The sequence below is a fragment of the Taudactylus pleione genome, unplaced genomic scaffold (assembly GCF_031769625.1).
Source record: "Taudactylus pleione unplaced genomic scaffold, aTauple2 ptg000273l, whole genome shotgun sequence".
NCBI classification, from domain to species: domain Eukaryota; kingdom Metazoa; phylum Chordata; class Amphibia; order Anura; family Myobatrachidae; genus Taudactylus; species Taudactylus pleione.
The window spans coordinates 2,368,832-2,383,019 of NW_028284675.1; the positions used below are offsets into that span (position 1 = coordinate 2,368,832).

Sequence of the window (14,188 nt, forward strand, 5' to 3'; positions counted from 1 at the left end):
GTGAACAGTATTACAAGAGTGATTAATAGCAGCCAAGTATTCCTAAATAAACAGACGTGATTGCTAGAGTACTAGATAGAGAGCATTTAGAGTATCCAAGGTGCATATCCATTTCTAAAGCTGGGTACACACTGATAGATACACTATATAGACAAAAGTAATTGGACACTTACAGCAAATAAACCAAGATTTTATTGACATCAGTACTTTGTAGGTCCACCATGTGCAGTGATTACTGCAGACACCCTTCTTAGCAAACTGTCCACAAGTTCCTGGACAACAGCAGGTGGTATGTTTTGCCATTCCACCTTAAGTACGGTTACCGTCAGTGACACTGAAGAAGGTCGAGTCGACTTAAAATGCACCTGCCGCTCCAATTCGTCCCATAGGTTTTCAATGGGTTTAAGATCTGGACTCTGAACTGGCCAGTCCATCCGGGTTACCGAATTTTCTGTATATCAGTCCAGCTTCACCCTAAAAACATGACAGGTGGCACTGTCGTCACAATAAAAACATTTTTTGTTTCCATAGAACTGCAAGTGCATGGACCTCCCTACGAAGTGTTCTTCAAAACCGCCACTTTAGTGGCCAATTGGAACTCGTGTGCAATGGTATGCATGGAACGCATTTTGCTTGCACAGGGGTGTCCAATCACTTTTGTCTACATAGTGTATATAACCAGTTCCAAGGGCGATATATCTATAGTACATCGCCGGGTGTGTACAGCAGATATATTTTTCCCATGTCTACTGCATACGGGATCGCATTTCAGGCATCTCTGAATCAGGCTGAGTAGGAAGAGTGTTGCTACGTGGACACCACATGTACTTGGCTTCACAAGAAGGAATGTACCAAAGGATGTTAAAATGGTTTTATTATAACTTAATGGTTTCCATTAAAAACAAAATTTTAGGTCTTTGGAAATGTCTTTTAACAACGCTATCCTTCCAATGTTACATACTAATATCTAGTATGGCAATCATTTGCAAACATGTATTAAGTATTGCAGAGAAATTTACTAAATGGTATGTTTCGTTGCAGTGGCTTACGAGGGTCAAACCCCCTCCTTGCCCCTACAGTATTAAAATGTGTTTGACGAAATAATGTAAAAAAGTCACTGTATATTGCCTCCTTCTATATTTTAAATAATTATATTGCCCCTTATTATGTTTTTTATAAATATATTGCCCCATAATATTTGTAATAAAAATATTGCCCCCATTAGCATAATGAATATTCTTGACCCATTACATTTAAAATAAAATTATGGGAACGGGCATACATGCCTACTCTCCCGGAAGGCTCCCGATTTTCCGGGTAACCCACCGCACCCCGGGTAGAGTAGGCACTTCTCTCACATTCCTGCCCATTACCTAGTGAAGTGGGCAGAATGGGGAAAATTTCCACGGCAATCGGGGGTCATCGAGTAGGGGACGGGGCTTAATGACGCAATTCTACAAGAATCACGTCATTTAGCCTCGTCCCCTATTTAAATATGGGCTAATCGCATCAATTTACAGCAAAGAGGTGGGGCTTAACGATGTGACATGTCAGGCCCCGCCTACCATCGGCGCCTACCTGCTTCTCCCCGGAATTCTCCCGGGGTTGAGAAAAAAATATGTAGGCAAGTATAGATACGGGAGAACCCCCTGTTGTTGTCCACGAGGAGATTGTGGCATATACTACGCCACCAACACAATTTAGATGTGCACTAATCCTTATTTCTGCTTTTCCTGACCAATCCAGATTTTAAAAATGGACTTACATTGTTTCCTTTTAGTTATGGTTGAGAGAGGAAGTGAAAGACATGAGTAATGTTGTAGATATCGCTAATAAAAGTCTACTAACTTTTGAGCAGGCCAGAGAAAACTACCAACGATTCCCTTTAGCGTTCTTTCAGGCACAGCACTATCTGAGCTCTATAATCAGGGGGTTTTCTGATTTGGATTGGCAGAATGCAATTGATGGTATATGCTGCGTTCTCCTCCACCCACTAGGAGGGCTATATGGTTGCATTATACTATTCTGAGAAAGAAGATGGGTTATGAGCAGGTTAGCTCAAGGGTCAGCCAGTGGCGATCCTCCTTCCCCTCACTAACATGTGAAGCTTTACTTGACAATTTGCGTCGTTCATGTAAATTACTACCCACAGCGCAATATCAAGAAATGTTCTTAAATATCTTTCAAAGATCTTACTTCACACCTCACAGGCAATACTTAGCAGGAATTACTTCTACACATAACTTCATCCATTGTTTCTGGTCCTGCCAGTTACTACGTCAGTTCTGACTTGCAGTGAGAAAACTTTCTCCTTCGATAATTTGGAAAATTATATTCCATTCACAGCAGAATGGACTATATTTGGGATGGTACCCACCACACAAAGGACTGCGAGGGGATGTAGAAAGCGGTTTTTAGCTGTTAGTGCTGCTGCCCGAAAAGTTATTTTGCAAAATTGGATTTTTCAAATTCTCCTCCTTCATAGTGGATGTTTCAAAATAAATTATTCCATATTTTCAATATGGCCTGGATAGAAACTTCATTGAATAAGGAGCGTTTGATCTCACGTGGGAAAGCTACATCTCCACTTTGCCTGAGGAACTTCAACAAAGAATCGAGGATGCTTTGTAAAATACTATGTAGTATGAGCAATGGCAACTTTTGGGAGATCTTCCCTTTAGTATATAATGGGCACATTGATTTTATCATCACATCTGAGGTAAACTCTGGAGGATGGGTCTTGTTGTCGTGCGCGGCTCCCTTCGTCTTCTCTTTGTATTGGTTTATTCCCCTTTTATGTAGGTAACAATGTTGTTACTGCCATATCAAATGTTTCTCTGTGCTACATTAACTCATTTGTGTTGTTCTGTATTTTGTTCATTATGGCCATATGAACTATCGTTCATATATATGTGTTTTACCATTTTTCTCTTGCCATGAGATAACCAGCTGTTTGATTGTTTATTTACTGAAATGCAACTGTATCATTTGTATTGCATATTAAGTTATGTATCGTTGATGCTTATGGTGCTTTACATAATTAAATTTATTTGAAAAAAATATAAAATAAAATTATGGCAATTTATATATAAATATCAAGAAAAGTACTCTCTCTTTTAAAATCCATTGCCCCTTCATAATAAAATATGGATACTCTAAGAAAAAAAAATCATAGGTGCCTCTTCTTCCTAGGGGGGGAGTACAGGTTGAGTCTCCCATATCCAAATATTCCGAAATATGGAATATTCCGAAATACGGAATAATTTTTACATGACTGAGATAATGAAATCTTTGATTTTTTATGGTTCAATGTACACAAATTTTGTCTAAGGCACAAATTATTAAAAATATTGTATAGAATTACCTTCAGGCTGTGTGTATAAGGTGTATATGAAACATAAATGAATTTCATTTGTGTACACAAACTTTGCTTGAGCCACAAAATTATTGAAAATATTGTCTAAAATTACCTGCAGGCTGTGTATATAAGGTGTATATAACACATAAATGCATTATGTGTGTATATTGGGGTCCCATTCCCAAGTTATTGCATTATGATATGCAAATATTCCAAAATACGGAATATTCCGTTATCCAAAATACCCCTGGTCCCAAGCATTTTGGATATGGGAGACTCAACCTGTACTTCAGTTCGGGCACTGCCCCATCCGAGGGGAAGAAGCAACAGGCCAGATCCAATTGCTTAGTTGGCTGTATTTGCCCATCCCTGCCATAGAGGCAAAATTGCAAAGGGATATTTTGGTAAAACTCCCCCGGAAACAGTTGTATACCCAAAAATTAAGTAGCCCCATGATTTAAGAAGGGTGACCACAACAGATATCTTTGATATCAGTTGTGGACTGGTCCCTCTATTTTTCATTCGCTAAATTGTGAAATTTACTAAGCTTTGGAAGGCTTTCTAGAAAGCCATCTTTAGCTGCCATTGTAAAAGGATCCCTCCCAGGTAACGCTCATTAGCACATGCGTGGTCACCAGACTGCACAGGAGCTGTGTCCTGGGGTCTGAACTCAGAAGTAAAGTGAGCACAATAGTGATCACTTTACTTTTTACACATCACAGAGACAGATTCTTATGCTGCCCATCCACTAGGCGATTATACCTAGCGATAGAGTGATAACGACGGTCGTTATCGCTCCATCGCTTGGTAATCGCCCGCAAATTGGGCAGTAAAAGGTTAAAAACAACTAGCGATGCGCGCGCCCGCTGGTCGTTGTTAACATCAATCAGCGCCCGAACATGTCGGTCAACCTGACGACGCCATCAGGTTGCCATGTTCGGGGATGATTGATTTGCATACACTGAACGTCTGTCCCCTAATGTGTTACATAAAATATATAGCAACTGTATATGTTTTTTATAAGTTAAGATGTTAGCATAAAACATTAAAAATAAGTATTTTATATTACTGCATCAAATTGAACTGTGTCAGTTGTGCGATAATGTTCGAAACAATTTTAACATTTTGGTCTGTACCATCTCCATAAAGTGTCTACTTTACAGCCAGACAAGTCTGTTCTACTTCTCTGTTTTACACAAGGCTGAAAGTCTCATAATCCAGAATTCAACTGCAGTTAGCCAAACTGTTGTGCACAATGTGGAGGATTTCATTTTAATGCCAACTACAGATAAATCAGTAGATAGGTTTTGTTCCAGCACATTACTTCAGCTGGAATATGTTGTAACATGCTTTATTGATGGCACTACTTATTCTTGGGAGATGTGATCAGCTCTTGAACAGTCATAATACCAATTTCTTCTTACACAGGTCATACAAGGTAACTCAGCATAAGAATTACCTTCACAGGTTCCATTCTGAGCATAGAATCCTGGACCACAGCTGTCTACACAGCGACCTCTGTATTTCACCTGGAATGGGTCATTGCAGATTAAGCAGTCACTTTCTGAAGGTCCATGGCACTCTGAGCAAGATTCATGACAAGCTAGAAGGAAGAAGTCAGGAGAATTTATATAGAAGTATATCATAGCTGCACTGCAATCCTAATAATAAATATTTTACAGAATTATTTTTGCATTTTAAACTTTCCACTATAATAAATATTAACCGATAAAGCCGGATGAATAGGTCCAGATGGTAAGAATTGCATCTCAACTGCAGAAAGTAATTAGATCTGGCAGTTGGTCAGGGAATATTGAAAAATAGATAGCTGGATAACAATTGTCGGGCACCAACATAAGCACATAACTGTGTACGGCATATTATTATTATTATTATTATTATTACCAGTTATTTATATAGCGCACACATATTCCGCAGCGCTTTACAGAGAATATTTGGCCACTCACATCAGTCCCTGCCCCAGTGGAGCTTACAATCTATGTTCCCTATCACATGCTCACACACATACACACTAGGGTAAATTTTTGTTGGGAGCCAATTAACCTACCAGTATATTTTTGGAGTGTGGGAGGAAACCGGAGCACCCGGAGGAAACCCACGCAGGCACAGGGAGGATATACAAACTCCACACAGGTAGGGCTGTGGTGGGAATTGAACCCACAACCTCAGTGCTGTGAGGCAGTAATGCTAACCATTACACGTCTGTGCTGCCCATATACATTTATACAACGCGGAAAATCAAACGACGTGTCTATAGAAGAGATCTGAAGTCTGTAGCATTTTGTATGAAAACAGGTCAGTTCAAGTACGTGGCACATACCAGATAAACAATATAGAAAATGCTTAAAGTACAGTACTTTTTATCTGATCGGGTACTTTCTATCTGATCAGTTGTACTTGGTAAACATTAAATTTGTTTACAATTTGGCTGCCGCAGATCTCGTTACTTTTCTATTGCTTTGGCCTGTGTCTCTCCTTTTTTACCTGCTATAAGTTATCACTGCTTTTCACTTTCATATCTTAGAGGGCGATTCAATTCAACGCGAATTGAATAGCGCCGGGAGCGAGCTCCCGGAGCTATTCAATTCAGTGCGCTGTTTGTGCGGTCTAAGGATTTTTCCTCGCACCCCCTGGGTGCGCAGCTGTTTTCTGCTTAGTGCTGCACTAACAGCCGCGCGCCCATCACTTTGGTCAGAGAATGTCGGTTAACGCACCTTAACCCCCTTGCTAAGGCGTGATAACCAGCATTCTCCGACCACACAGCGCACTGAATTGAATAGCCCCCCTTAGTGGCTGTAATTATGACATATTTTGGGAAGGTTAAGGCATTAACTCATGTATTCTAGATCAATTTAATCAAACTGACCAGGCTGGAAGTACATATATGACATAAGAGGCTTGATGCTGAGTTGGACAGAAATCGGGCACATGTGCTCCCACATTGTGTACAAACATGCAATATACTTCAGTCATAAGTGTAGATAAGAATGAAATACTCGGAGTACGCTCAGTGCCAAACTATGCAAGGTACACACTGATAACAGGCGTACATCCAACTTAGCATCAGGCCCAATGAGCTTTTATGTACCCACTCAAAATGGAGGTAATCATTTCCAGAAGTACAGGTCCATTAATATTTTGTTGAGTGATATGCAGGGTAAAAGCAGGACTGTACCTGTTTTTCAGCAACTATACGTATGGACTGAACAAATAAAAGATAAATAAAAACTATATTTAGTCATTTTTCCTGGTAAAGAATTTATTGAACCTAAGGGTGTAGATTTCTAATGCAAAACAAATCAGTGGTAAAAAGCAGCTTGGAAGCCATATCACTAACTCATTTTATGAATGCCAACCAAGCTTGCAGCCAGCTTTTTATGGTCTTATTGTACCACTTCAGTTATCAGCTCCTGGAAGAATAAAGCATTTAAATGACTGAAATATAATCATCAGCCTGTCCTTAGATAACACTACTCAGATGTTTTACACAGGACTTGCACATTCTTGACATGACGTCTAGTGAGTGAGACAAGATGGCATGCTTGTGCCTACTTGTTGGAGAGGTAGTATAGAAATCAAATGATTTGGAATTTAAAGGTTTATGAGATAATGCTGTATACTAGAGCCTGAAAAAAGTTCTCATATTGGCTTAAGTGTCGTTCATGGAGTCTTATAACAGCTTTTGTATTTACATATTTTAATAAACACTGAGGTTTTAATATATTTTACTTTATTACTTCTTATAAATACATGCTTTTAGGGGCCTATGTATCAAAGCTGGGAGAGAGATAAAATTGTAACAAATAAATCACCAACCAATCAGCTCCTAACTATCATTTTTTAAACACAGCCTGCAAAATGTAAATTGGAAGCTGATTGGTTAGTACTTATCGCTCACACTTGTATCTCTCTCCCAGCTTTGATACATAGGCCCCTGGTCTGTTCAAATTGGAAGCAAATGCTCTAAAAAAAAGAAACCCCTTCCCAGAAGTTAGAAGTGTGTAATGGGGCACGTTATAGTTTTCTAAATAAACAAATCTATTGTAGCCAATGGGAAAATCGAACACAATACAGTTTTCCCTTCTATAGATCACATCTAAATATTTCTTTAGTATAGTTCAGGTTCAGCTTGTGCCCAAGTATGAAACTTTTAATGAAAATGATTTGCCTATCGCAAAGCACATTTCTCCATCAATAAGGATATTGTTATGGTACATTTGCTAGATCATGGATGGGGAACCTCCTGCCCGGGGGCCATATAAGGCCCCTGGAATCATTTGGTCTGGCCCTCTGAGCTTTTTTCTGCTAGCCTCATCTGGCCAGCAGGGTGCCTAGAATGGAACCCTGCAGCCAGAATCTATGCAGCAGTGCCACCTGGAGCGTCATTAGGTCACTTCAGATGGTCAAACCGCTGCCCTTACAGCTCCTCAGAGAATCCTCAGGGTGCTCCGGGAATGCTGTAATCACCGGTGATTGTGGCCCCGCCCCCTTGTGCCATCACTAGGAAGGGTCGTGGCCTGCACCAGGCCCGTTAATAATGTAATATTTATCAAAATGGCCCTTGGCAGAAAAAAGGTTCCCCACCCCTGTGCTAGATAGATAATTATCAAAACACGGAAGAAACGTATATGATATGATTTATGCAACCTGTTTAGAGTGGGGGTGAATTCTCTAAAGGCAGCTCTCCACCCCAATCCTTCTCCGCGTACTGATAGCACTGAGGCTCCTCTTAACATACATAGTAAAAAATAATAATAGTAATTTAGGATGTGGCACTATAAGTGATTGTCACACCCTGGCTATTAACTGGTTGGTTATGATGACACTTGTACAGCTATAGCTACAAGTAACAGGATACCCTACTGTGGCTGCCACAGCATGCAGGTACATTTTGGACTACAAGTGCCAGCATATTTCAGCATAGTATTAAATAAAGGCAATCTTTCATTCGTCCTCTTTATTGTACAGCCATGGCCAAAAGTTTGAGAATGACACAAGTACTGGTTTTCACAAAGTTTGCTGCTTCAGTGCTTTTGGTCAGATGTTACTATGGTATACTGAAGTAAAATTACAAGCATTTCATAAGTGTCAACAGCTTTTATTGACAATTACATTAAGTTTATGCAAAGAGTCAATATTTGCAGTGTTGACCCTTCTTTTTTAAGACCTCCGCAATTTACCCTGGCATGCTGTCAATCAAATTCTGGGCCACATACTGACTGATGGCTGCCCATTCTTGCCTAATCAATGCTTGGAGTTTGTCAGAATTTGTGGGTTTTTGTTTACCCGCCTCTTGATGTTTGACCACAAGTTCTCAATGGGATTAAGGTCTGGGGAGTTTCCTTGCCATGGACCCAAAATTTCAATGTTTTGTTCCCCGAGCCACTTAGTTATCACTTTTGCCTTATGGCAAGGTGCTCCATCATGCTGGAAAGGCATTCTTCGTCACCAAACTGTTCTTGGATGGTTGGGAGAAGTTGCTCTTGGCAGATGTTTTGGTACCATTATTTAGTCATGGCTGTGTTCTTAGGCAAAATTGTGAGTGAGCCCACTCCCTTGGCTGAGAAGCAACCCACACATGAATGGTCTCAGGATGCTTTACTGTTGGCATGACATAAGACTGATGGTAGCGCTCACCTTTCCTTCTCCGGACAAGCGTTTTTCCAGATGCCCCAAACAATCTGAAAGGGGATTCATCAGAAAAAATAACTTTACCCCAATCCTTAGCAGTCCAAACCCCTGTACCTTTTGCAGAATATCAGTCTGTCCATGATGTTTTTCCTGGAGAGAAGTGGCTTCTTTGCTGCCCTTATTGACACCAGGCCATCCTCCAAAAGTCTTCTCCTCACTGTGCGTGAAGATGCACTCACACCTGCCTTCTGCCATTCCTGAGCAAGCTCTGCACTGGTGGTGCCCTGATCTCGCAGCTGAATCAACTTTAGGAGACGGTCCTGGCGCTTGCTGGAAGTTCTTGGGCGCCCTGAAGCATTCTTCACAACTATTGAACCTCGCTCCTTGAAGTTCTAGATGATCTGATAAATGGTTGATTTAATTGCAATCTTACTAGCAGCAATATCCTTGCCTGTGAAGCACTTTTTGTGCAAAGCAATGATGAGGAGGATCAGCGCAGACTGGGACAGACAGCAGGGATCAGACCAGGCCAGGATGGAGAGGAGTAGTCAGTGCAGGCCAGGACAGACAGAGGCACAGCAGTCAGCGCAGGCGACACTCAGCACAACATGCACTCCTGTTCAGGATATGAACACCACAATACTATAGGTATGAATCTCTGCCAGAGCTGATGAGGATTTGCTTCCTTCCTCACTGCAAAATCTAGTAGCCAGGCAGCAAAATCTGGTAGCCATGGCGACTTGGCCCTGGGATTTATCAAGCCCTGCCCTAAGCAGTTGAAAAGTTGGGGAAATCCCTATTTTAAAGTAAAAATGTTGGGTCTTGGGTCAGTACCCCTGGGAAATCACCACACCCTAAACAATTAGGCACACATGTTTTTAATTAGCAGAAATTGGTCAATAGTGACATACCATTTTTGGGGGTAATATAAGACAAAATGCAGAATAATGGATTAAATGAGGTCGGACAGGTATATGGGAAGTGCTGTATTGTATTTTAAGATTGCAGGTGGGAGTTACAGGTGTTTATTTAACATGGCTTTAAATGAGTAAAAATCAATGTACAGACATTTTTATGCACCCCAAATTTATGTAGAGCATTAAATTGCTGAAATACACTTGTTACTTTCTATCATTTTATCACCGTTATTAAAAAATGCAAGACAAACAGCTACTTGACACCCCAAATACTTTGCTTTAAATAGACTTCTATACTGTTATCCAATGTTAGTTTGCACTTTTATGGGGTACAGGCTGATTTCCCCACACTTAGCATGGCTAACATCAAAGAGAATTACCGTGTGACTGCTGGGATAAGCCTTTCACAATTGAATTGCACATTAAGCGGGAACGTGCATACACATGGTAAGCAAAATTGGTATGTGCATTAAGTCAAGTCACGATAAACCGAGATTTTACTGCGACTTATAGAATTCCCCCCTAAGTGTCACCTCCTAATGGCATACATTGCAAAGGGCATTAGATAGGACATATTGGCATGAAAGAAAAAGAACTTTACAGAACAAAATGCACTTTTGGAACAAATAGTACACACGGCTTAGTTTTGGGTTTTTTATGTACTACTTGTACTTCAGCTGGCCACACACTAGACCAACTTACATCCAACCAGCCAACTTGTTGATTGGTTGGAATGAAAATCTGGTAAGGTATGGGAGTAAATGATGATCAGCAATTTGTTCCTAAATGCCAGAAAACAGATCAAAATGGTCAGTCAGACATGTTTGTTAAATGTTTGATCTAAACTATTAGTTCAAACAACAGTTTTGGTCCATTTTTCAACGTTTGGGAGCAAATTGCTGATTGTATTCCTTACCAGATTTTCATTCCAACCAATCAACTAGTTGGCTGGTTGGACAGATAATCTTTAGATGTGTGGTCAGCTTAATAGTTGAGAATCCCTGCTCTATACCAGTGGTCCTCAGCTCCAGTCCACAACTACCACCAATAGGTCATGTTTTGTGTACAGGTGAGTTACTCATGCACAGGTGAGTTAATCTATTTTGTGGGGCCAGTAATTATCCCACCTGCTACCACAGACAGAACATGGCCTGTTGCAAAAACTTGAGGGTTGAGGTTGAGAACCTCTGTTCTGCACTTTTTAATATAACGGCAGTGGAAAAATGGCATAAAGCTTTAGATATCCACATTGAATTTTCTTTAGGTCTGCTTGTACTTTAAAAATGCCATTGTGCGACATTTTATTGTAAATAAGGGGCATTTAAAAAGCACAAACAAATCACGACCATCTTTATTTTGTTTTCTATTATTGATCTATCTGACAAGATGATTGCCAGCTCAAGCTTGCAATGTGAAAGCTTTAAATTCAGGCTTATATCTTGATCTCCGTGACAACTTTAAAGCCAAATGTCAACTATATTTACAGTGGTGTTCTACTTACACATTCATGGCAATAAGTCAACACAATGATTCAAATTCAAGAATTTAGTAAACAATCCTGATGTTATATATTAAGCAAACGGAAGAATCGCCAGTGGACGTCACCAGTACGCTGACTAATGCCCTGGTACACTTTCAATTATGTCTTTATTTATATTTGTAAAATAAAAATCCTTTGCATCAGGACTATTTTAACAAAATATAAGCCCATTAGGAAATTGGGCCACTAAATTCTGGTCACACAATGCAGAAAAAGATCCCGACAAATTATTAGAATAAGATGGGGTTGTGACTTCTTAAATTATATATTATCTAGAGTTTTGACTTGATAAGTTTGTATAATACATTTTACAATATTACATGTACAATTAACATTTGAACACACATTTTATTTGTATATTGTCACTGACAACTATGTGACTTCAACACTTTTCTGCGACCAGCCCGTTACCCCTGCGCCCCCAACCGGGTGCATGGCACCTGCCCATAATATCATAAGGCATCAATATAAATGGTCCTGCCCCTTGAGAAGCAGGTTTTGTACTCTAGTGTCTTCAGCAAAGTAATGCTGAATACTGCACTCCCTTAAAAGAGTAACTTTTGGAGCTTGTCTGTGATTGCTAATGCCACTTGAGGATGGCATTAGCACAGTGGTTCCCAAACTGTGCACCGTGGCACCCTGGGGTGCCTTGGGACACTTGCAGGGGTGCCTCAGGTTGGTGGTCCAGCACCAAATCAAATTATTTATGGTCAATGTGATGTAAATATGTGGACAAACAGGAGCGCAACCCTGTCCAACCACCACATAACTGAACCTAAGGATGACAGGTAAACACAATTTACTTTCCTTTTCTAGATTTGTTTCTGAATTTCTCAATAACAAACTTAAACTTAGGGGTGCTGTGAAAACAATACTGATACTCTAATGCGCCGTGGTTCAAAAAAGTTGGGAACCACTGCATTAGCATTTTTAACCTATAGTTTAAGTGCAGCTGGATAGGGATTTTCTAATCCCTTCTCAGCAGTCTGCACAGTTCTCCCCTCCCCCCTGCTGTAATTCCTTCTTGCCCAGTACGTAGTGAATAGGCTAGGACAGAACTCAGAATTAAAGTGATAGCAATAGCTGAGACAGCCTATTATCACAGACACTCTGTCCTGGCACGAGTTTATTCATAAATTGGTCTGAAGCATCACCACTAACTACTGCAAATAGCGTTGGCAACATGAAATTATAGTTACTGGGCTGTTTCTGCAATTCTTGATAAATAGGCCCCTTACAGTTTTGTACTTTAAACAAAATCAATACTATATTAGGAACTTCTGAGTACGGGCAGACAAAAAGTGCCTTGCTTCACATGACTTCTACTTTCTAACAAAAAACAACTGATTATAGTGCGGAGCAACAAGACTCATTTAGGAACAATAACTACTGAGCCATAAAATATGATGCAGTATCAGTCTCCCGGGAAAAATTATGTTTCTAGCTGACATTTGCTCGACCACAACAAAAGATGCCACTTAATGTACACCAAGTGCTGTGTTATGGAATGCTGCGAGCACTATCTGGAGGTGTTTGTGTATGTGTGTATGGTTTGTTAGAAATGAATTATGGGTACTGTGAAATTTGAAGCGATCTCCACAAGCTCTATATTATGCAATCGGTGCAGCCAGGCTGAACTAAAGCAAATTGGATTTATTCCCATGAGAACCAATAAAGAAAATTCACTAGAACAGTACTGTAATAAGAGCATTTGTCCAAACCAAAGGTACAGAAGAACTACATTAAAAATGCCATAGTAAAGACACCATTGCTCAGACAGCTATAGTGATGAACTAAATAGAAAAACATTTAAGTAACAGTAACAATAATGTTATTAATGTATTAATAATCATCATAATTCATAATAAACATGCAGTGTAACAGCCTATAACAACTCACGCTGTGTGACATGTTACAAAGTATCTGTCTTACTAATTGGCAGCTCCCAGGTGTGCACCATGGCCAGCAGATACATTAGATATATTGATGCCAGCTTTTTTTGGCATTTTCCTTAGCTAATCCTCAGGAGATGAGCTATTTTTTATTTCAGAAGACACAGCTAGAGATGAGGAACAAGGAGGTAGAATGCTGAACTGATTTTGGAGTGGAATTGGCAGTAATACAATGCAGTGGCTTCAGTTGTACTATCATATAGTTTCTCCTTCACCATACTGCTTGATGTCATTCCGCGCTGTATTTTTACTTTCGCACTCTGCTGATATTCGTAGCTCATCAGCAAAATTGAGACAACAATTGCAATTTATTCTGCTGTGGGGTACGAGTAGGATGTGACTGGGAACACTTACGGTTAAGTTACCCTGGAGAAATGTGGTGCAAACTTTTGTAACCAAAAGCAGAATGAGATGAACACTTCTGAAAATGTCACTCATCTCTAGGTACAGACAATTCCAAGGTATAATCTCCTGAGTATTATGAGCTCTGAAGAAGAAGCCAAAATCCCGAGTATGAGAGGTTAGAAGTGTCATGCTATTACATTTCATCAATATAAATTACATAAAAGGCTTCCTGGAGAAAGCCAGTGCTATCAATCCACAAATTAATATTAAGCTCAATATGAACTGTGGAAAGAGCAGTAAAAGGACGATGCTATTAATGTTATATTTCATTTAACAGAAAAATTAGCATTTTGAATTTGTCAATTGCCGTGCCATTTTCACACCATATTTAGGGGTCTATGTACTAAGCAGTGTTAGGAGACAG

The 14,188-nt window shown here is 39.9% G+C and overlaps 1 protein-coding gene across 2 annotated transcripts in view; it reads right to left on the bottom strand.

The window, feature by feature from the left end:
• FRAS1 (Fraser extracellular matrix complex subunit 1) overlaps positions 1-14,188 on the bottom strand; it is a 539,698-nt gene that overhangs the window by 238,847 nt on the left and 286,663 nt on the right. For both annotated transcript variants that reach the window (XM_088481448.1, XM_088481449.1), the window contains exon 15: positions 4,818-4,961. In XM_088481448.1, coding sequence (XP_088337574.1) covers positions 4,818-4,961 — 144 coding nt within the window. The remainder of the gene's footprint in view (positions 1-4,817; positions 4,962-14,188) is intronic.